The sequence below is a fragment of the Eublepharis macularius genome, chromosome 17 (assembly GCF_028583425.1).
Source record: "Eublepharis macularius isolate TG4126 chromosome 17, MPM_Emac_v1.0, whole genome shotgun sequence".
Lineage (NCBI taxonomy): Eukaryota > Metazoa > Chordata > Lepidosauria > Squamata > Eublepharidae > Eublepharis > Eublepharis macularius.
Window position 1 is genome coordinate 102,479 of NC_072806.1, and position 23,923 is coordinate 126,401.

At 50.6% G+C, this 23,923-nt stretch overlaps 1 protein-coding gene across 1 annotated transcript; it reads left to right on the forward strand.

Moving 5' to 3' along the window:
- The first annotated feature begins 728 nt into the window (after positions 1 to 728).
- On the forward strand, positions 729 to 23,674 carry MFAP2 (microfibril associated protein 2). The gene is made up of 9 exons (XM_055001816.1): positions 729 to 791; positions 16,451 to 16,548; positions 18,169 to 18,243; positions 19,176 to 19,208; positions 19,335 to 19,421; positions 20,446 to 20,484; positions 21,938 to 22,025; positions 22,765 to 22,838; positions 23,126 to 23,674. Exons 2-9 carry the CDS (start codon positions 16,512 to 16,514, stop codon positions 23,227 to 23,229), a joined length of 537 nt encoding a protein of 178 aa, XP_054857791.1. The 5' UTR covers positions 729 to 791; positions 16,451 to 16,511; the 3' UTR covers positions 23,230 to 23,674.
- The last annotated feature ends 249 nt before the right edge of the window (positions 23,675 to 23,923 follow it).

Sequence of the window (23,923 nt, forward strand, 5' to 3'; positions counted from 1 at the left end):
TGGACTGCCATTGAATCTGGAGTTTTCTCTGAACTGCTAAATAGTCCATTCCACTGTGAAGCTGTCTAATACTTTTGGAAAGTAATTTAACCTACCAGCCACTTTGTGGCCGTGAATTCCATAGCTACCTTGTGACCTTAAGATAACTTTCCACTCTGGATCCTGGTGAAGGTGGGCTGGGGGGGGGGAGGCTGGAGGCTTCTTGCTTTTGATCTTGGATGCTGCAAGTGTCTTTAACTGAATGGGGGCCAACTCTCCCTTTTAGCCATAGTGGGGGCTGGGCTTTCCCCGCAAGCAAAGGCATTGTCACTGATCTCCAGAACCTGTTTTATTTTCAAGACACAGCCCTAGAATATGTTCACTAACTATGCCTCTGAGCATGTGCAGAGCTCCTGACGCATATGAAACAAGTGAAACTCCGGCCACTTCCGAATCAGGCACCCTGAACTGTGTGCAGCAGCCATGGTTGGATGGTTCAATTGTACTCCCCCATGCAGGGGTGGGGTGGGGGTAGGTGTGCGACAGAATGGCTGTGCCTGTAGCATCTCTGCACCCCCAAAACCAGAAAGGCCAGTGGTGGTGAATTCTTAGTTCGCATTCCTCTACCAGTGGACCTCTTAGGTGATGCCTGGTGTCGAAGTGGACCTGGGGGTGGGGGGCTGCGATGAGAAGGCGTTAGGACCCAGGGACGAGGGGCAGCCGCGCAGCCAGCCAGCCCCCGCCTCCTCGCCACTTTTGAATCCAGGCATTTGGAAAAGGGCAGCCCAGCAGCGGGAGGGCCGCCCAGACAGGTAAGGGGGCGCTGCGATGGGACGCCTCGCTTGGAAGCTGGCCACTCTCCGGGCAACGTGGCTGGCGGGGCTTGGGGGGGGGGTCCGTTGCTGTCCTTTGTCCCGCTGCTTTTCTTTCTTTGTTTGCAAAAGTGGCTCTCGGAGACCCGCCGCTTGCAGGCGGCTGTGCAGGACCAGTGGGGCGGGGGGGGGGGGGCGCCGCTTGGCTCCTGCGCCCTTTGCCCTCCAAGGCTGGTGTTTGGGCAGGGGAGGGTCGGGTGCGCTTCCAGAGCCTGGCTTTGAAGGATCTGCTGCCAGCCAATTTCGGGGGAGGGATGGAGGACCCCCCCCCCGCCAGCATCGCGTCCCGGGCGGGGCGCGGGGGCCGCTGGGCCGAGCCGGGCCTGCCTGCCTTTGTTCTCTCTTGGCAGCGGCGGCAGCGGCGGCGGCCGCCGGGGAGGCTCTGCGAGGCGGCTGATTACTGCCAGATGTGCCTCGGCGCGCCTCCGCCTCCCGCGCTCCGGGAGGGTCTCCCAGTTCCAGGCGCCTGGCGGGAGGGGGAGGCGCGGCCGCTGCAGCCCCCGGAGCGGAGCGCCTTTCTCCGGCCGCGGCAAGCGCAATCAGCTTCCCGACAGGACTGGTCTCCAGGGACTGCCGTTTTCAGAAATTTCGGGGAGGGGTGGGGGGGGGAATAGCAGTATGTTTGTTGAGCATCGGTGGATTTCTTCAGAAGGGAACTTAAGCCTTCCAGGTGCTGCCAGCTGAACTGAGTGAAAAGGGTCATGGCTCAGTCAGGTTAAGTGAAAAGCACTCTGCACATGGCCAGAGGCTCTCTTTACTGGTGTCTAGGTAGCCTTTCTCTGACACACAGCGCTGCATTCCCAGAGACAAGAGCTGTCGAGTGGCAAGCATTCCCACGGTCAGCATGTGATTCAAGAGGTGCCCAGTTCTTGTGGGAGACTGGACACCTGAGGGGTGCCCGGGACTGCCACCGGTTGGCCCCAGAACCAGTCCAGTGCCAGGGCGTAGCTGATCCAGCGGTATGAAGCACTAGCCAGGGTCGTGCAGAGCTTCTGAGCATGTGCCCGGTCCTGCCTGTCCCACACACTCTGGGGTCAGAGAGGAGTCACCCCTGAGCCCCACTCCTCCTCTCCTGTCTGTCTTTAACATGAGGGCCTGCGGCGTGCAAATGAGGACTGGAGGCTTCTGTGGTGGCAGGGGTGGTCCCAACCTCTGGCCCTGCGGCCACTTGCCCACCGCCTGCGCATGGCCTCTCCCTCCACAGTTTCTGCAGAGCTTTGCTCTGAGTCCAAAGCAGGGGCAGCAGTTTTGCTGGGCGGTGCTAGAGGATCAGCCTCCTTGTGGCTCAGGGTTCCTGGGCCAAGTCAGTTTCACCAGGGCAAAGAAGGGAGAGGTGGTGTCATCTCCTGCAGCCCTGGGCTACCAATGCGTATTTATCAGATGTGGTTATGCAGGGAGAAACTGATGCGGTTAGTGTGTTTAAAAAGCCTCTTATGTACAGGGAGATGTTTTGGAGGTCTCTCATTCGTAAGATCGCCATAAGTCGGAGGCGACCTGATGGCATGTAACACACACGCACACACACACACATATATATGCAGGGAGAGCCTGGCCCCCATCACTTACAGGGAAATGTTCTGGTCGGCCAGAGCTGAGCCCCAGCAACTGCGCCTGAGCTTCAGGGGCCCCTTGACCAGGACCCCTCCCCAGTCACAACAGTTTCTCTCAACCCACCAGCAGCCTCCTCTTGCTGTGCTCCCCGCATAGCGGGTGAGCATGCCCAGGGGCTCAGGGGCCCTGCAGCGCTGGCTCCTGCTCAGCTTGACCTGTCCCAGGGCCACGTTCACTTCCCAGCCCGTTCCTGCCTCTGGGGTGCTTTTCAGCCTCTTTGCCGTCACAAGTGCAGCTGGCCTGGGGGGGTGCTTGGTATTTGCTATCAAAGTGCTGAAGGGCTCTTGATGCAGTTGTTTGGGTTCTGCTGGGCAGAACGGAGATCTGAGTCTTGAGCCCTCCTGCTCCAAGAAAGGCCATTTCGCTCCTGGGCTAGGCGAGGGCCGCTGCCTCGTGCCGTCTGCTGCTTGGCAGATGACCTCTAAATCCCACTCAAAGAGGTAGCAGTGAGAATAAAAAGGAGAGGGGAGGGGACGGCCATGTTACACTGAGTTTCTTGGGAGAACAGCAGGAGAGCTAGTGCTAGAGAGTGGTTGGTAGTGGCTGCAGCTCACAGAAAAGGTAATCTGCATGCGCTCAGAGGCACTGTCCTCCCTGTTAAGAAGCTGGTACTGGCAATGGGTCCCTGAGCTGCTTCCTGGCAAACTTGGTTCAGGGGAAGAGAAATGAACTGGCCCCAGCAAAAGGCATGTTCTCAAATGAGGCGTGTGAATCTGTACTGTAGCCTTTATGCTGACTATAAGTTCCATGGCCCTTTATGAAAACTTCAGTTTTGTGTCTCTCGGTGGGAGCTCGATGTTCAATTGGTATTTGACTTAACAGGTGACTCTGATTTCCGCCCCCAGTCTTTCCTCCGCAAAAACAGCTGTTCCATGGTCAGACCCCTTCTGGTCCCTCCCTAGTAAGCCCCAGAGGGGAATTCCTCCCCGTGAGTTGGCGTTGTTGGTTCTGCACAGACACAGTTTCAACAACAGCTTTGCAAAGTCAGCAAAAAGGCTTGAGAACTTGCATGAGGAGGGCAGTGTGTGTGTAGAGGATGCCTTTCGCTTTCTAGTTCAGGCAGATGTTGATGAGGGACACTCTAGCCTAGTATAAGTTGGCGGCAGCAGAGTGCATGTCTGGCCCCAGCAGCAGGACCTGTGTGGATTCTTGTTCTTTCCGCAGAGAATGCGGTTTCTTTCTCCGTAATTAAACCCGTGTCTGATGATGTCGGCAATGCTTTAAGAGGCTGTTTTTGCACAGAATGAGCTTCTCTCATGCCTTGTGTGTGTCCTGGGGTTGTGAGTTGGTTGTTCTTTCACAGTCTCTCGATATCAACGTCTGTTTTTAAAAAGTCCTTGCCAATTCTATTCAATTAAAACATTTTAAATAAATTTACAAATACCAAACAACTTATCAAGACTTGCAACAAAGAAAATTGTATCAGCTTTCATTCCAAAACAGACAAAAAAGATTCTTCACCTTTCCTAATGCACCTTTCTAAGCTAATGCCCAAGTGGGGAAGCTGCAAGTTGGGAGAGGTCTCTTTTCCCCCTCCCCCACTATGTCTCTTCACTAGCAGCCCCCACAGCCCCTGCCCTTTCCTGCCTTTTTTGCTCCTTCGCACCCACCAGCCAAGCTACCTTGATCTCCCTTCTATCTTCATCCTTCCCTCCTTCCCTCCCCTGGCAGCCTCTATCCAAGAAATCTGTGACATGGTCCCACAATGCTGGCTGCTGGGCTGGGTGCAGTTATGCAGTGGAGACCCTTAGAACAGATGGAAGGTACCCCATGTTCCCCCTGTATGCCCTTCCCCCCACTCTGCTCCTTCCCTTCCCCTGACAACCCCCATATTCTCACCTTTCCCTGTTGCCTTCTTCCCTTCCCACTCAACCTACCTTCCTACCTTCCTTATCTGCTCCCCCTTCAGTTTTATTTCATTTATACCCCCCCTTTCTTCTCAGTGGGAACCCAAAGCAGCCCTTGACATTCTCCTGCGAGGTAAGTTGGGCGTAGAATGCATAATTGGCTCAAGGCCACCCCCACCCCCGTGAGCTTTCATCTCCCAGATCCTAGTTCAAAACTTTAACCTCTACACCATGCTGGTTTTTGTGGGGTGGCTACCGTTGAACAGCATCAAGAAGCCAGGCCTGGGCGAGTCATGCAAATTGGGCGGTAGTGAGTCATGCAGTGGGCACCTTACGCAGGGTCTGTGCTGCTCCTGCCTCGCTTCAGGCAGGCATGGTGCTGCCTCTGTCGCCCTGCATGGCACGGGGTCTGGGCAGGCTGGGCTCAGCCATTCCACCACAGAGCTGGCACAGCCCAGGTGCGGGGAGACCGTTGGCCCACCAGGAGCTGCTCTGGTGCTCTTAATGGCCAATCCACCCCTGCCTGTGACATAAGCTAGGCTGAGAATGTGGGACTGACCCACGGTGACCTGGCCCCAAGGATTCCTCCCGCAAAGGCCAAAACAGCCCCAGAAAGGACCCTGCCCCTTCCCCCTGCTGAGCCTAGACGGTTGGTAAAATTCTTAGATCGTAATGGTCACGGATGGTATCCGTTTCTTAATGCTACAGGTGCTCCTTTTATCATATTATTTTTTTAACACCCCCACCCACCCCTTTTTTTAATTTCAGATTTGTCTGCAAAGCTGGAGCACGTTTTGTAGAAAGATTTGTTTTGTCCATTCATGGTTCCAGTCTCAGATCTGGCCAGATTGAGACTTAGATGTATTGGTGATGATGATGACAATCAAATACATTCTGGTCTAGACTTTTGCTGCCAAAAAGTTTGACATTTTATCAAGAAGGAGAGCTTTTGAGGTCTGCCATCTCTTAGACAGTCACTTAATCTTGCAGTCTGCCATACTTCATTTACTCAATTTTTAACATGCAAGACTGTTCCATTTCCATTTTTGACAATTAACATCTTAGCTGCTAAAACAAGATCTAGATCTAAGCCAGCTTGAACCACATTTTAATGTTTTAATTAATAATAAACAGTACCATATTCATTTTTTAAAATTATGATAATCATCAGAAGGGCCCAGCAGAATAATTTGAGGACTATTTGAAAGCTGAAGATGCGGCGTCCAATTAATTCATTGACTAATTTCCTCTCAAATTCCAGGATTGCTGAAAGTATCTTCTACGTGTGCAAATCGTCTGCTGACAATTGTCTACTTTTCCAACATTTGTGAAAAGTTGTTTGATAGCACTTATTCATCTTTTGAGGCATGGAATACCAAAAATATACTCAGTTATACAAATTTTCTTTCAATTTTGTCCTGGTCTGTTAACAAGTAAAAATTTCCACTCAGTTTCAAAAATAGAATATTTGAAGGTTAATTCCCAGGAACAGGAGATCAAGTTAATCTTTAATGTATATTATGGTTGATATTTAGTCATTTATTTAATTGAATTTATATTCTGCTCTCTTCACAAGTGGGCTCAATAGTATAAAAGCATAAAGTAATAAAACTTGGCAGCAAAAATAAAATAAAATCAGCAAACAACAATATAATAAAACAGTCACGCACATATTGTACCACCCGTTCAGCCCAAACAAGCCCATGGGCCAGGGTAGCTGCTTATAGATGGATACAGAGTCAGGTGGACCGCTCTGAGTTAGGAAATTTTTCGAGATTTTGGAGGTAGAGCATGGAGAAGGCAGAGTTTGGGAAGGGGAGGGCCACAGCTGAGTATAATGCCCCAAGCCCCCCCACCCCCAAAAGCAGCCATTTTCTACAGGAGAATTGATCTCTGTTGACTGGAGATCATTTGTAATTCCAGGAGATCTCTTGCCACCGCCTGGCGGCTGACAACCCTAACATGTGTCAGGTTCTGACTGTGTTCAAACCAAAGAAACTCCATTTTGATCCTGTCTGTATATTAAGTGTTTTCTTCGCAGGTGGCAAGCCTTCCACTGGAAGCTCACAGAGAGAAGAGGAATGTTATGTCTACAGATGTCTGCCTTTCTGACGCCCTTGGGAAACTTTCGCTTTCTCACCCTCGGGCCGATTGTTTTGAGAACTAAGGGGGAGGATGGGGCCCACAGGGAACTGCTATTCTGTACCTTTGCTTTTGCCTGTCATTCGTAACAATTTCTAAGCTCAGCCCTGATCCTTGGATCTGGGAATGTGGACTTATATTAGTTGTTTATTTTCAGTAAAAGCCTTTTGGAATCAATGAACTCTTGTCTCATTGCAAGGGGTAGTCTGGATTGCAACTTTTATTCAAGCCTCAGTCTGACATTTTGTTACGAATCACACCTATTCCAATGCCTAGGCCGGAGGAGACGGATACCAAGGCCGTGCCCAACAGGGACCCTTTGTTTGATCCTTATGTCTCTAACATGGAAGGACTGGAACCTACTAATACAAGGCAACCCGTTCGGGGTGAAACAGAGTCAAGGCTTGCAACAGTGTATACCCTCGTACCCAACAGAGCTGGCACCCAGGATGTCGGGACAGACTGGGGAGCTCGACCAAGGGCGGCGGTGGAACCTCTGATATCCTTGCCTACACCAAGACAGTGGGGTTCAAGGCCAAGAGAAACGAGGGAGAGAAGCATGGTGTTTACCAGATCGTAGATGGATGGGAAAAGGACTGCCGGTTCTTCAGTGGAGCGGACCAGTATCCAGCCGTGGTATTACTGGAATAGAGAATACGACCAATTGGAGTGGGACCCAAGAGGTACCGAAAGTACCCAGGTTTGGGAAACTACCCATCGCGATCTGATGAGTTGGGACTACGCTGAAGTCACCCCGTGGATGGGGCAACGCAAGTCCAGCGATCATAGTTGGCAGCAATTACAAAGCCGCACGTTAGCTGTGGATGCTGGAATCTCGGCGATAACGGGACTAGCGAAAGGTATCCTGGCTGGCATATCGGAGGAAGAGGAGGCTACCAGGGCCACTGGAATGGGAGATTTGGCCTTGGCCCCGAACAACCATCTCCTCTGAAGAATATATAGACAATACACAATTCCCAATGGACATGCCCCAGGAACCGCCATATGAGGAGGTCGATATTTCCGTACCGCGACATGTACAAAGATTGGAAGATAGACTTGGCAGTATGGAGGAGAGCCGGGCACATGCAGTGCACTTGCTATCCGTACTGGTTGTGGAAGGACCCGGAGAAGATCCCCCGTGAGAAGTTGGGGAACATCCAAGGATCTCAATCGGTCGAGGGGTGGCAACTCTCCAGAGGGGCCTGCCCGGATCACGGCCAGCACAAGGTCAGGTGCTCCATCAGGGCGAGCAACTGCAGCCCTTGCCCAGGGATGATCAGCAAGAACCGCTGATACCACCGCCTGACCAACCTCAAGATCCACCGGACGGGATGAGCGCCCTCAGGAGCTCCCACTAGATGATGGTCTTGCCCCACCAGTGCTCCCGGGAGACGATGGAGAGGAACGACCGGCAGAGCAACCTCCTCTCCAGCCGCAGGAGCTGCCGCCTCCCCCTGGAAAGCAACCACTCCAACCCCAGGAACTTCCCCCGGGACTCCCACCGCCGCAAGAGCAACCGCCTCGTCAACTTCTTCCACGGGGCCGAGTACCAAGGCAAGTACCACAGGGTCCTCCACCTCCGTGATGCCAGGGTCTCCCACCACCTCCGCGGGGTCCTCCGGCTCCGAGACCGCAGGGCCCCCCACTACCGAGACCACAGGGCCCTCCACCTCCAAGACAGCAGGGGTATCCGCAACCACGACTTCAACAACCCCCAATACAACAGGGTCTGCGACCTCCAGATGCAAGGCCTAGGCAGAGGCCAGTGCCTATACAATACTACCCGTTGCCGACTCCAGTTGCTAGACCCCAAGAATTACCGATGGGATGGGTGAAACTGGAAGCCACGTTCAACGGAGATCCCACGAACCTGGGGTTTTTCCTAGTGCAAGCGCTTCAGTTTTTCAATCCTTGGGGACATTTGTTTGAAGACAAAACCAGTCAAATCGAACATCTAGGATCCCGATTGCAAGGGAAAGCAGCAGAATGGTATGTAACTTTATATGAATTGGGGGCCCCGGAGCTAGACACCTTACAAGGCTTGGTAGCAGCTCTCCGTGCCCAATACGAAGACCCGTTAGAAGAAGATAGAGCCCGAACGGAATTACAAACCATTCGGCAAGGCAATCTGTCGGCTAGGGACTATGTAACTAAATTCCGACAGCTAGCCGCCAAATGCCCAAGATGTGAGGAGTCAACAAAAATAATTTTGTTCAAACAAGGCATGAATCCTAAATTACTGGATTGGGCTCTTATGCAAGACAACCCCCCAACACTACTGGGTTGGATCCAATTGGCGTGTGAAGTAGAAAACCAGTTGCAGGAGGTACGGCTCGTAGAGCAACAACAAGCAACAGGACACAGAAGAACTTCGATAATTGTCAGAGGGGGAAGAGGAGCCGGATACGCGGCTAGGGGAGCGCGAAAAGCTAGATGGCGTCAAGGACTATGCTTACATTGTGGCCAAAGTGGTCATTATGCAGCACAATGTCCACTCAGGCCTGTGCAATGAGCTCCGCTCCAGCCAGCACGTCCAACCTCGACCACCCTTCCCCCGCCGTACCGCCCAACACCAGCCCCTCGGACTACTAGAGGGCGCGGAGCCACCCAGAGAAATCCTCCAGAAAGGGGATTAGAGCTGGAGGAAGTTATGGAATTCGATTCCACCGCTCTAATTGGAGAAGAAGGACCCGAGAGCCCAAGTTTGGGAAACGAGATGGATCTGTCGTAATAGGACCCAAACGGCAGATCACCAAACGGTCCGCTCCCATAGTGGAAAGACCACGAGGGTCCATATTATTCATGCCTGTTACACTAGTTAATCCTGAAAGAAAGACTCACATCCATGGTCAAGCTCTCATCGATTCTGGATGCTCCCGAGATATTATTGCACCCGCTCTAGCTAATGGATTAATGCTCCCAATGAAAGAACTGGAAACTCCAGTTATTTTTGAACAAATGGATGGCTCCAATATGAACCCAGTCACCACTGAAACCATACTGGTGATCATAGGAATGGGACAGCATTGGGAGATGAGATCCTTTGTGATTAGCTCTACAGCCAAATACCCGTTGATTTTGGGTAGCAGGTGGTTGTGGGATCACAACCCGGACATTAATTGGCCCGCTGGGAGCGTTACTTTTCGGCACGACGGCTGCAGAGATCACCGTTGGAATCAAAATTGGGGTACCAATCCTACCCTAATGGAACAGGCTCTCTTAACCCAAGAGGAAATCAACCAAATACCTAAAGAATACCGAGCCTATCTACAAGCGTTCACAGAAGAAGCAGCTAACACCTTACCTCCCCATAGGATGACCGACTGTGCAGTAGAAATTCTTCCAGGAGCTACTTTACCCAAGGGTAGATTGTACCCAATGAGCCCTATTGAAAGGGAAGAACTACACAAATTTATTGATACCAATTTGGAAAGAGGATTTATTCGGCCAGCTAATAGTCGTCATGCTGCCCCAGTACTATTTGTGAAAAAGAAGGATGGAGGATTAAGATTATGTACAGATTTCAGAGGTCTCAATGCAGTTTCCTCCACAAATGCTTATCCAATACCCCTCATCAGAGATCTACTCAATGTCATGGCTCAAGGTAAGATCTTTACAAAATTGGACTTGAAAGATGCTTACTTCCACGTTCGCATAAGAGAGGGGGATGATTGGAAAACCACGTTCAATACGCCCTTAGGACAGTATGAATATTTAGTCATGCCATTTGGCCTGGCTGGAGCCCCTTCAGTTTTCATGTCCATGCTCAATGAAGTACTACATGAATTTTTATATAAAGGGGTGGTCGTTTATCTGGACGATGTTTTAATTTACTCTGAGACAGAAGAAGAACATGTTCAGTTAGTACAACGAGTACTAACCACCCTCATGTGCAATAAATTGCCCATCAAATTATCTAAATGTGGATTTCACAAGTCAGAACTCAGTTATTTGGGATACTGCATTTCAAAGAATGGGCTAAAAATGGATCCAGGCAAAGTTAAAGCAGTGCAAGAATGGCAAACCCCTACAACTCGTAAAGAACTACAATCCTTCCTGGGGTTTGCCAACTTCTATCGCAAATTCATACGGAATTTTGCCCAAATCACTCTTCCCCTCACTGAACTACTTAAGACAAAAGACAAAGGGGAGCAAGCCAAAAAGCCATCCTCCAAGCTTTTATGGACACCACAATGCCAATTGGCTTTTAATCTTTTAAAACAGCAATTTATATCCGAGCCAGTACTACAACACCCTGATGAAAATTGCCCCTTCATTGTACAGGTAGACGCCAGCGATACGGTGATTGGGGGTGTGCTCCTGCAAAAAGGGGAAGATAATAGCCTTAAACCGTGTGCCTATTTATCTCGCAAGTTCTCGGAATCAGAGAGAAATTGGAATGTCTGGGAAAAGGAAACGTTTGCAGTAAAGGCAGCGCTCTCCTCTTGGAGGCATTGGCTTGAAGGGGCCCATTATCCTTTTGAAGTTTGGACGGATCACAAAAACCTGGAGGCCTTACGCAGCCCTAGGAGACTGAATGCTAAGCAGTTACGGTGGGCAGAATACTTTTCCAAATTTAATTTCACTCTCAAATTTTTGCCTGGCAAAACAAATTTCCTAGCGGACGCTCTTTCACACATGCCCCAACTTAAAAGCAAGAGGGAGGAGACAGTAGACACAGTATTTTCGCCTACGCAATTAGGAGGTGTGGTCACAATGCGCAGCCGTGCAGCCCAACCTCCTCACCCAGATCAGGGGTGGAGACAAACACTGGAAGACGAAGTGGAAAAGGAGGGGGGAAATGTGCCCAAAGAGAAATTAACGCAATCTGCGCAAGGGGAATGGCTTTGGGGCGATCGTTTTTATGTACCTGCTAGTTTAAGGAAAGAAGTTTTACACCGTTGTCATGACGCCCCAACTGCTGGCCATTATGGATATTTGAAAACTCTTCACCTTTTACAGAGACAATTCTGGTGGCCAGGCTTACGCAAAGATGTTTCCCAGTATGTGGCCTCCTGTCCAATTTGTCTCAGCGCCAAAACGCGAAAAGGGAAGCCTCCGGGACTTTTACAACCCCTTGAAACCCCAAGCAGACCTTGGGAGATTATTTCGATGGATTGTATCACTGATCTTCCCCCCTCCAAGAACCACACATGTATACTGGTCGTGGTGGATTTATTTTCAAAACAAGCCCATTTCATTCCTTGTACCACTATACCTTCAGCTAAGAAATTAGCAGACATTTTTATGAAACATATTGTAAAACTACATTCTTTTCCATCAAAGGTAATATCCGACCGCAGTGGATAGTTCGTTGCCAACTTCTGGCGGGAGCTCCTTCAACTTATGGGTGTGGAACAAGGTTTGGGCTCCACTCACCACCCACAAACCGACGGGCAATCGGAAAAAACTGATCAAATCTTAGAACAATTCCTCAGATGCTATATTAACTTTCAACAAGATAATTGGACTGATCTTTTACCTTTGGCAGAATTTTCCTATAACAACAGTGTGCATGCCTCTACTGGAGAAACGCCCTTCAAAGTAGTTTATGGCTATGACTTTAAACCCTGTCCTTTTGAAGCTCTTCCCCCTCCGACAGCTCCCAAAGATGTTTCAGAATGGTGGGGGGAAGCTGCGCATCAATGGACTCAAATTCAGGCACATCTTGACAAAGCCAAACAGGATTACAAAAAATACGCCGATTGCCATCATGTGGCCGAATGGGAATTACATCCAGGAAATCTTGTTTACCTTTCAACAAAGAACTTAAAAGTGGCTCAAACAAGCCATAAATTGGCTCTGAAATTCCTGGGACCTTTCCCTGTTCGCAAGGTGATCAATAAAGTTACTGTAGCACTTGACTTACCAAAGAATTTACGTCAAGTCCATCCTACATTTCACATCAGTTTGCTGAAAAAGGTCCCCCCTGCAAACCAATGGCGTACCACCTCTCCACCAATACCTACTTTAATTGATGATCAAATTCACTATGAAGTACAAGAAATTTTGGACTCTAAAATTAGACACAATAAATTGTTTTACCTCATTAGGTGGAAGGACTTCGACTCTGGGCATGATGAGTGGGTGGAGTCTATTCATATTCAAGCCCCTAGATTGTTAAAAGCATTTCACACTCTGTACCCTCTTAAACCTGGGGGAGGAACATTTTAGAGGGAGCAGAATGTCAGGTTCTGACTGCGTTCAAACCAAAGAAACTCCATTTTGATCCTGTCTGTATATTAAGTGTTTTCTTTGCAGGTGGCAAGCCTTCCACTGGAAGCTCACAGAGAGAAGAGGAATGTTATGTCTACAGATATCTGCCTTTCCGACGCCCTTGGGAAACTTTCGCTTTCTCACCCACGGGCCGATTGTTTTGAGAACTAAGGGGGAGGATGGGGCCCACAGGGAACTGCTATTCTGTACCTTTGCTTTTGCCTGTCATTCGTAACAATTTCTAAGCTCAGCCCTGATCCTTGGATCTGGGAATGTGGACTTATATTAGTTGTTTATTTTCAGTAAAAGCCTTTTGGAATCAATGAACTCTTGTCTCATTGCAAGGGGTAGTCTGGATTGCAACTTTTATTCAAGCCTCAGTCTGACAACATGTATATCAGTCAGTCCAAAATATAATCGTCTTCTTTCATTAGTTGCAAAGTTATCTACCTCATCTCTATACCTCAGTCTAGAGGAATGGATAATCTCAAATAACATCCTTGGGTTCGGGATCTTAGCCCATTTAGTTGAAAAAATACACCTCTCCACCTTGAGGTAAACTGTGTGTTACATTTAAGATCTCAAGAGAGCTTTTGACACCATATCCAGGAGCAGGCAGTGGATGAAACTGGAACATATTTCAATCGATAAAAGATTACTCTGAGTAATTAAAAATTTCTACTCCTCTTGTGCTGTGGAGAAAAGAGAGACGGAGTGTTTTCGCATTGATAGAGGAGTGAAACAAGGCTGTCTCTTAGCACCTCTACTTTTTAATCTGTATCTGAATGACACTGCAACTGCCCTCTCTTCAGCAGAATTCAACCACCCCCACCCCCATTTATCATCAAAGGCACTAACTTTACTCCTCTGTGGATGATGCTATCCTCCCATATGTGAGTGCAAGGTACACCCCATTTTTTGCAAAGTTCACCCAGCGTGCTCTTGACCCGCCATCATGTGCACTTTCTCCTGCCTCGTGCTCTAAGTCCTCATTGCAGTGGGGTTTCCAGTTGAGCCTCCAGCGGCATCCCTACTTACCTGGGTTCATGGGTGCCACGGCCAAAGATTATGTACCGTGGGCAGGGGACTTATTGGCTGCTGGGGAGGATGCTCGACTGCTGGAGTGTGTGTGTGTGTGTGTGAGAGAGAGAGAGAGAGTTAGGGCTGCCAATCCCCCACCCGAGGCAGGGGATCCCCTGTTCCCACCTCCTCCCCCCTGACCCCATTTACCTGGTGCGGCAGCCCCCCCCCCAGCAGCTCAGCACACCCCTGTGCCCCACCTCAGCACGCTCCTGCGTCCCGCAATGGGCCCGTTTCAGGCCAAATCAGGTCCGGGGCGGGGGGGGGGGATTCAGCCCTTTGGCAAGCATGGGAGCGCACGCCGGGCCGCCCTTTGACCCAAAGTGACGTCATCACACACACCAGGAGTGCACGCGCAACAAGAGACGCTGACGAGCGCGGAGGGTGAGTGCCAGGTTCCCAAACCCCCACCAGGGAACTCAACTGGCGTGAATGGATTGTTGCCATGGTAGCCGGCCTCCTCAGTTCAGCTGGGCCACTTGGGCGGGGCTGGGCCCAGGTGGAGGAGGCGAGTTTTCCCCCACAGGGGGCTCCACTGTCTTTTTTTTGTGGTGTAACTTTCCACCACTGCAGGTGTGTTCCCGTCCTTGAAATGGCTTAGGGAGTGGGCTAATCCCCCACCCTCCAGCACGCCCCGCCCCCAGCCTGCTGGCGCAGGGGCTTGCACTCCAGTTATGCCTGCGTTCAGCCGCTGTGGCCGGACGCCGGGAAAGGACCCAGGTGGAGCGGTACCAGGCCACTGCGTCCTCATGGGTGGGGGGGTCACGACGGCATTAGTCCAGGATATGCTGACATAACTCCTAGTTGGCCTCCAGGGTGCATTTGAGGGGACCCCGCCACGACTGTAGTGTTAGTGTCCACGGTACTTCTATCGCATTTCTTTCTTTGCAAAATAGAGATATTTAGGGTTTCTTTTCCAACTAGATAACTTAGATAATGTTCTTGCCAATTTTGCAGTGTTGATGCTGAAATTGAGACACGAGTGTTTTCAAATAATTTTTTTTTTTTGTGTCACAGGCCCTTTCTGTCTTTGAAACTGAGAGGAGTCGCCCCGCTTCTTATGCATTTGTGGGGCCTACTTGGTTTTGAGATAGAAACCATTCCCTCACGAGATGTTGTTAGCGTAGCGAGTGTAAAGGCTTTGGGTCACAGCTATGAGGTAAGTTTTGCATTGAGCATGAAGAGTACCAAGATCACTGAAGCAGGGGACGTTAATAAAACAACAAAGATTTATTTAGGTACAAGGGAATTCTCTTTAAAGCTGAAAGTCAGCATGTCGGTTTGTCACCACAGAAAGGCCTCGTAACTGTGTCCACTCCCAGAGGTGGACTTAACACCGCTCGGCCACACTGCCAGGCAGAGCTACCCACAAAACGGGCAGCCCTTTTTTCTGCAGCGGTTCTTTACTCCTCCGTTGGCCTCCGTTCCTTCCCCCGCCCTTCCCTTCACATCTACCCTCTGGAAGGTGATTGGATGCTGGGGCAGCGTTCCACCTAGGCTCAGGAGTTAAACAGCTACGAGGCTGTTTTACCTCCTGTCCACAAACTATATAGAGCAGAATTGTTCAGCAGTCTCTGAACTGCAACTGATAATGGAGCTCAAGACAATGCATCCACTTGGACTGAATTGAGACAAAGGCTTCCTGTCTCATTACCAATGCTGATTTCTCCACACCCACTACCCCTCTGTATACCTCACCCTGTCCAATCAGGGCTGCAATTGTTATTTACCTGCGTTTGTCATTTGGCTTCTGCAATCACACCACTCTCTAAGATATAAGGACAGATGGTCTCACATTCTAGCTGTATCTGAAGAAGTGAGCTGTGGCTCACGAAAGCTCATACCCCTACCACACATTTTATTATTCTTACAGATGCTACTGGACTCTTGTTCTTTTCTACTTCTATAGACAGACTAACACAGCTACCCATCTTCATCTCTCGCTGGGTTGTTGATTACTTACATTATATATTCTGCATTGTTTACCATATCATGTCTAATACTGTATGCTTTGTTTCAGATTTCTGCAGTTCTGGTGCTATCTCATTGCTTCTTAGATGTCTCATCCTGTTGATTACATTGATTTAGATTGTGTAATCCAGAAAGGCAGACTATAAAACATGTAAACAAACAAACAAACATTGGTTGTTGTGGGTTTTCCGGGCTGTATTGCCGTGGTCTTGGCATTGTAGTTCCTGACGTTTCGCCAGCAGCTGTGGCTGGCATCTTCAGAGGTGTAGCTCCAAAAGACAGAGATCTCTCAGATCTCTGTCTTTTGGTGCTACACCTCTGAAGATGTCAGGAACTACAATGCCAAGACCACGGCAATACAGCCCGGAAAACCCACAACAACCATCGTTCTCCGGCCGTGAAAGCCTTCGACAATACATCAAACAAACAAACAAATAGCATCTTTATACTTGTTACTCTACTCAACCAGAACTTTTGAAGTTGAGACCTACCATATAGATATTCTTTGGCTGTGTTATACAGCTTTATGTAATTGTTTACAAATACATCTGCAACATTTGATAGCCATCATCATTTCAATTCCATTTTTTAAAATCTTGCCACTTTTCTGCAAAACAGCTTTTCAGGACTGGTCTCCTTTTTAAGAACAAACCTGTGCTCCTTGTTATGAGCTCCTGGCCTTGTTACATGTTCTACGGGTGCTGCATTAATCCCTTTCCTTTTCCACAGCCTGTCTATATTCCTCCCACTACCTCCCAGCAGCCAGCCGTGCCCTCAGCCCTGCCAGGCCATGAGGACTCTGTGCCTTTTCATCCTCTGCTTGCCAGGTGAGTGTAAATCCTGTCTCAAGCAAGCTGCCATTCCTGGCTGACCAGAGCAGTACCGTGGAGGAAGCACAGGTTAGAGAAGGTTGTGCCAAGACTTCCCATCAGTTGGAGAAGAATCAGGCACAACACTTGGTACAATTAGTATTAGCATGTCTGAACTGGTGCCAGAGCTGGGCACAGGCCTTTCCCAAAAAATTGTGAGCTAATCAAGAAGAGAGAGGGCATGGGCAGAGACCTCATAACTCTAAGGGTGAATGCGGAGGGCAGGAGCTCTGGTTCACCTGTGAAGGTCATTCTTTCCAGCTGACCACAGCTTTGACATCCAGATGTGCAGCCAGTGTTTTCCCACAGGATTTTGTCGGCCTTTGAGCAGACCATCCTTAGAAGGTCTTGGTCTGCAACAGGCAGGATGGGCACATCAAGCATTTGACTATCTCTGAATGCTGTAGGAGCCTCGTGGGAAATGACTGTGCCCACCCCGCCACAGCCAGAAAGGTCTGTTTCCAGGCTGAAAGTTTGCCAGAGCCCCCCAAACGGTCATGTTCTGGCCCTGCTGCTCTGAGTTCTTGGCGAGGAGAGAGAAATGCAAGCCAAGAACTAGGAGTGAAATGGTTGTGGCTGGAACCGCGGTCTTCCACCCCGTTCTGTCGGGCTCAAAGGACAGGACTGTTGCCCAGCAAGACTGGAGAGACCCCTTTCCCAGTGTGCACCTACACACACAAACACACATCCCTTGCAAGCATAAACCTTGCAAAGGCCACATGGTAGTAGTCCACTCCCGCTGTTAGCTGCACTGTCCCATGGTGGAAAAGAGGAGAGACAGTCGCCCAGAACATGCTGGGAGCCAGGCAAACGAATGGCCACTTGGCACTGTGTTGCTCATAAAGAAGTCCCTGTGCTTTGAACCTCTATCGCTCGCCCAAATGATGTCTATAGCAGCCCCGTGGCCCTCCCAAGGAAGCCATGGTAGGAGGAGGAGCGTAGATGCCCGTTTGCTTTTCAGGGCAGCAGGAATGAGGTGGCTGCCCTGTGGCTGAGGTGTGTTTAAAGCAAAGTACTATGGGGCCCAGGTGACCCTCGGTAATGTAGGGCAGCCATCCTTGATATAAACAGCTGCGTGTGTGGCAGTCAGACTTTATTGGATAGAGATACTTCTTTGTCATTTGTCTGGAGAGTTCTGCACAAAGCAACATGCAAGTAAAAAGACACCCTAACGATTCCAACTAGGTCAGGTAAAATCTGAAAATCTGGGCACAGCATCAGCCTCCTCATCCAAGCTGAGTGTGAGGATGAAGAACTCACTGTGCGCACTGTGGCCCTGTGGCCCTCCCAAGGAAGCAGGAGCCGTCATGCACACGCCCTGCCTTGTGCCCTAGTCACAGTTGCTTCTGCCAACGAGAGGAGGCAGGGCAAAGACCCCGTGCAATTCTTAAACAGCATGGAAGCAGTCAGGAAGAGGACGACCCCTGAGGGACGCAAGAACATTGCCTTTTGAAAAGTGGCTCTGGTCCTCCTCCAAGGTGACCGGCAATCCTGCTGCTCTCCATCTGCTGTTCTCGGTATGTGTCTCGCCCTTGAAAGAAGACAACCCCTGAGCTCTGCAATCTTTGTTCCTTGCAGTGCTCCTGGCTCAGGGACAGTATGATATTGGAGACCCAGCATACCATGACCCGCCGTACGTTCCCTATGAAATAGGTAAGCAAATGGCAGCCGGCCCTGAAATTTGGGGGCGAGAGTTGCAGCCTTGGGGGTGGGGGGGGGTGGGCTTTGCCTCTTTTTGCTGGATGCCAATTAACACAACACTACTTGCCATCTGTACAGGTGCACAAACTTCCTTCTTCACTCAGCATAGCCTGAGTGTCACCCTGCGGCTGTGTGCTGTGTGTAACACCTTGCAAGCAGGAGAAGAGAGGTTCATCCTGCTAAGCTACATGCCTGTGATACTCAAAATATGAAATGTTGTTTGACCATTTTTGGTTGAGGTTGAAAAGCTGCCCTTCATGTGTGTTTGTATATTTTACACACACAAAAGAGGGACCCACAGAAACTGTGGGTCTACCAGTCCCCTCTTCCTGGGTGGTTCAGCTGTTTCAGGTTGCTTGGGAAAGTCTGCAGCAATTTTAAACATTTCTCAGTTTTGTTTATTCCTTTTTTCGTTTCGTATTTTTCTGTGAATCTGCTATAAACTTAGAGCAGGGAGCCCCCCCCCTTTGGATTTTTGATCCTCGTGGGACTTAACGTTTTAACAGACAATTCCTTTCCAAGACGGAACAATGATCCCACGTCGTCCGTCTGTTTCCCTGTTTGGGTTGAACCAACACCACCCGCACCTGGCCTGCTGCCACAGGTCAGCCTGAAACATTTAAAAACATCCTTCAACCACCCAATAAAATTGGCCCATGGAGACTTTGAAGTATGACGCAGAGGAGCAACATAGTGGAGGGTTTGTGGCTAGATGCATGTGGAGGTTCCAGCCTCTCTGATCGCCTTGGCTTTACAGCCCAGCTGTATTCATCACGTTTTATTCTTTTTCCCATTGCAAAGCCAGGAGAAGCCTCTTTCCACTCCTGGGGCGAGTACCCCGGCCCCTGCATTAAAAGGGGTCTTTCTCCTCCTTGATTTTTCAGAGAGTCAAGATTATTACGACTATGCTGGTAATGGTGAGCCACCTTCTTTCTCTGCTTTGCTTTGGTGGAATGCTCGAGTCGGCGTGTGAGGGGAGGGAGCCTGGCCATTGGCCCGGTGAGCAGAGCCCCCTGCGCCGACTGCTTCCTTCTCTCTTGCAGACGTCGCCTCGCAGGCCCCAGCAGAGCAGTATCCCTACCAGTCCCAGCACCAAAACCAGCAGCAAGTCATCCCTGCCCCAACCCCAGGTCAGGCCGGGCTTCTGCGGGGCTCGCCAGCTCCTGCTCTGGGTGGCATGTGCAGCTTGAGGGAGGGGGAAGCAGGGAAGCCCACAAGGAAGACTGAGAGCCAGTTTGGTGTCGTGGTTAAGAGCGCGGGACTCGAGCCGGGTTTGGTTCCCCACTCCGCTTGAAGCCAGCTGGGTGACCTTGGGCTAGTCACAGCTCTCTGGAGCTCTCTCAGCCCCACCCACCTCACAGGGTGTTTGTTGTTGTGGGGATAATAATGACATACTTTGTAAACCGCTCTGAGTGGGCATTAAGTTGTCCTGAAGGGTGGAATATAAATCGAATGTTGTTGTTGTTGTTATTGAGGGCTGACTGTGCCCCCCCCGCCCCCCCGCCCCCCGCTGGTTTTCTGCAGAATGCAGGCCTTGGTTCTGGTCTTGTGAAGCAAGAGGGCAGGCACCCCCCCCCCCACACACACACACACTGAAGTGCTGCCTTTGCTCCACTAAGAGGTCTCTGCTTTACTTTGTGCACGGTGGAGACTAGGGACTGCAGCGCTCACTCCCTTTTTCACACCCGTTACCTATTATGGAGAAAGGATGGGGATTACTTGCTGGTGAAGGTCCTGTTCATACCTCTACCATCATTGCTCGATGGCCAAGTGACAAATTGCACACCTAACATGGGCTTTTGTGTCTTCTCAAACATTCAGTTGCAGGTCAACAGCTGCTGCGGGGCTAAGTACTGTACTTTCCCGTGAGAATCCAGCTCCCCACCCCCCGCAGCGCCAACTTCACTTCCTACTGAGATTTGGGTTTTTCACTTTACATATGACATGGGTGTGAGGGTTTGCCTGTGTTTGCATCGCTAGTCCAGGGTCTCCGCTCCTCCCTCTGCGAGGTGCCTCAAAGCCTGCGGCAGCATCCGCCAAAGCTAAAAAAAAACTGGGACAGAAAGGAAGCCCTTTGAAACAGTTGCTACACCCACCGCTCTCCCCTTCCCACTCCATGGTCTCACGTTCTCTTCTTCCTCACTCCTCTTCTAGACGTTCCCGAGACCGAACCCACAGAGCCCGGACCCTTTGGTAAGAGGCACAGCTGTGAGGTTCCTTGGGGATTTGGGAGGGAAAGGATTTTTGTAGGCACTTCAGTTTATGCACGAATGGTGATCCTCTTAAGAAAAGAGATGGTTCCTAATACTGGCATTTCCAACAGTCCTAATATTTCTTGGGTCAGAAGAGGAGGGGAAGATGTGCTCTGTGGGGCCCCTGTTGCGCTAACCTTGCCCCATAGTTGGACTGACACGCAAGTCAACAAAACCAAGTGGGGGCATTTTTCTAGCACATAAGAAGGGGAGAGCGCTTAAGAGCAGCCAGCTAGAATCAGAAACTGAAAGATTACACAATGAAAAATCACCCGGGTATTTAGAAAAATATTCAGTTATCATTTAACAAAAGGACAATCACTATACCCAATATGTGTGAAAAATTCATACAATGTGCAAACAGTGCATTCCTATACTCTATCTCAAAGAATGTCCTTTTCTCACAGTCCAAACCATGCAGGGAACTCCGTGCCCCGCTCCGATCCTCTTAGGAGCAAGGCAAGTACTCCGTGAGTAGAAGAGATAGTAAGTATGAATCACTTACGATCCTTCATGTGTTTGATGTCTGTTCTTCTCTTTTCTTTCCATACAGGGGTCTTCCCAGATGTTATTTGTAGTGTCCAACCAAAAAGCAGCCCTAACTGCAACCGGCTAAGCGGCAGATTTCGTCCTCATGACTTCCTCAGGGGCTGGTGGACCACCTGTACTCATAAACGTCTGTCTCACCACCCAAAGAGCGACACGTGTGGTTGGACACTACAAATAACATCTGGGAAGACACCTGTATGGAAAGAAAAGAGAAGAACAGACATCAAACACATGAAGGATCGTAAGTGATTCATACTTACCATCTCTTCTACTCACGGAGTACTTGCCTTGCTCCTAAGAGGATCGGAGCGGGGCACGGAGTTCCCTGCATGGTTTGGACTGTGAGAAAAGGACATTCTTTGAGATAGAGTATAGGAATGCACTGTTTGCACATTGTATGAATTTTTCACACATATTGGGTATAGTGATTGTCCTTTTGTTAAATGATAACTGAATATTTTTCTAAATACCCGGGTGATTTTTCATTGTGTTGTCTTTCTGCTGTACCGGGTATTGCCTTGTTATATTAGAAACAGAAACTGGGCAGCAGCTGGAAAGCACATGCCGGTCAAGCATTGCTGCGGAGTCTGTCTTCGCAGGACGAGGCTGCCGTGCCAACTCGGGTCTTGCTGCTGCCATGAGATGCCGCTGAGGCCACTTAGCACGGGCTGCTCTGGGGCTCCTGTTCTTTCAGTGCTCATGTTATATATTTATACTCAGCCATTAAGAAACCTTCCAGGAAGGTGCCAAGGGTCCTCCAACCAAAATCCTAATGTCACCACCCCCAGAGGGCAGCTTCCAAGGCCATTGCCACGTGACACCCCTTGGCTTTCTTGTGCCCTTAGACTGCCAGGAGGAACAGTACCCCTGCACCCGCCTGTACTCGGTCCATAAGCCCTGCAAGCAATGTCTGAATGAGCTCTGCTTTTACAGGTAAGTGGCTGCCGCCGCCAACCAGGTTCCATTTAGGGTTGGGGGGGGAGCTTAGGAGGCCAAGAGGGGCAATAGATTTGTACCCAAGGAGGTGGGCATGTCATGGTTGATGGTTCTTCAAGCCAAGTAAGGTTTGAACCCTGTTAGCCTCACTGCCTGCATGGAGCCATCTTTTTCCTGGGACGTTTAACATAACCGCACCGTCGTAATTGGCTCTCTGCTGCACCCCAAGCGTGCCAGGGCAACTGGTAATTTATGAGGCTGGAGTGGATCTTTTTAGGCGCCTCAAGAGAGTGAGTGTGCTCTCAGCATGTGTGAGAGGAGCTCAGGGGGACCAGTGGAGGCCCTGCCAGGGGTACCTGGGGGGCAACTATTTGCACACAGCACGCCCCATGGATGCACTGGCACGTGTACTCCTTGCTCGTGCCCCAGGGCCCTGCAGACCACAGCAGGGAAGCCCAGGCAGAGGAGGGCTTGCCTAGGGCTACTGCCTGCACTGGGGCCCTTCCCACGAACCTTCCGGTCTCTTCGTCTTGCTGGTTTCAATTCCTGCCGTGCCTTTGAAGTTTAACTTTGGCCGGGCCTTGAGACCCACAGTGGGGTTAGAGCGCATGAGGGAGCAGCATGCCAACTGTTGTTCCCCCCACCCCACCACCGTTTCCCAGAAGAATGAGGTCTGTGCCTTTTTATGCATTTATTGGGACTCTGCTTTTCCTCCCCGCCCCCGCCCCATTTCCAGCCTGCGTCGGGTTTATGTGATTAATAAGGAAATCTGTATCCGTACAGTCTGTGCTCATGAAGAGCTACTCAGAGGTAAGGCATCTTTTGTACTTAGCCCCCTTTCCCCTCCCCCTATTATGGTGCCAGCATGGCAGGTCAAAAGGCAAGCGTGGCAGGACCGAGGCGCCAGGGGCTGGCCCAGTGGTTCCTGTTTGAAACACGCTGTGCAGAATGGCCTGGGACCCTGGTTGCTCCTAACCTCCACCAAGCTGCAGCAAGCAGAGACCCATTCAAGATGGGGGCTGGGACTGCGGGGTGGGCCGAGAGGGGCAGACCCAGGGCTCGCTAACTCAGCTCCTGCTCTCTTGTGCTTCCCTTAGCTGACCTCTGCCGTGACAAGTTCTCCCGGTGCAGCGTGATGGCAACCAGTGGCCTCTGTCAGAGTGTGGCTGCCTCGTGTGCCAGAAGCTGTGGGGGCTGCTAAGTGAGGCCAGGGGGCCTCCCCCCACCTCCCGCTGGGCAACAGTGGCTACAGAAGCATCCAGGGACCAGCTGTGCCTTCCCTCTCTGCATCTCAGCAATGGGGCGGGGGCCACTTGCCCTGCTCGTCTACCTTGCCGACAGTTCTCGGTGCTTCAATACTCATTTTTTAGAAGTCACACAAGAGGAGACAGCTCCACCCCCCACCCCCACCCCCACCCACGTACTTATTATTAGAAGCCCGACCCTGTTACATCCCCAAGGGCTCGCTTGAGGCCGGAGCGGCAGGAGCTGAGCAGGCAGAGGTCCCAGGCCTCTCTCGGGTTAGCTTCAGCAACAGGCAACGGGCCCGGGGTGGGGCATGGGAACATGTTAACCTTCTGGTACCTGCCTCATCGAGTACAAGCCCTCTCTTGTCTACAGTGGCAAATAAACCCAAAGTATTACTACAGCTGGCAACAAGTGTTTTCTTCCCACCACAGTCTGAGGCGTTTAGCGCCACTGCTGCAATGTTCAGCGACCTGGAAGGCAGAGCTCTGCGCAGTCCCTGACAGCGCCCCCCCACCCCCCCCCAGTCCTTCAGCAGCGAGTTCCCAGCATATCAAGGTTGCTCACTTGGGGATGGGGAGGGGGGGCTTCTCTGCCTTCAGGAGTAATGGCAGCGGCCACTGCCCCGCTCTGAGGCACCCAAAGCCAGG

Coding starts and splice junctions, on each gene's coding strand:
- MFAP2 (XM_055001816.1), top strand. CDS start 16,512: ATGAGGACTCTGTGCCTTTTCATCCTCTGCTTGCCAG. Junction 18,244..19,175: donor GTACGTTCCCTATGAAATAG/GTAAGCAAATGG, acceptor TTGATTTTTCAG/AGAGTCAAGATTATTACGAC. Junction 22,026..22,764: donor AATGAGCTCTGCTTTTACAG/GTAAGTGGCTGC, acceptor CCCCATTTCCAG/CCTGCGTCGGGTTTATGTGA.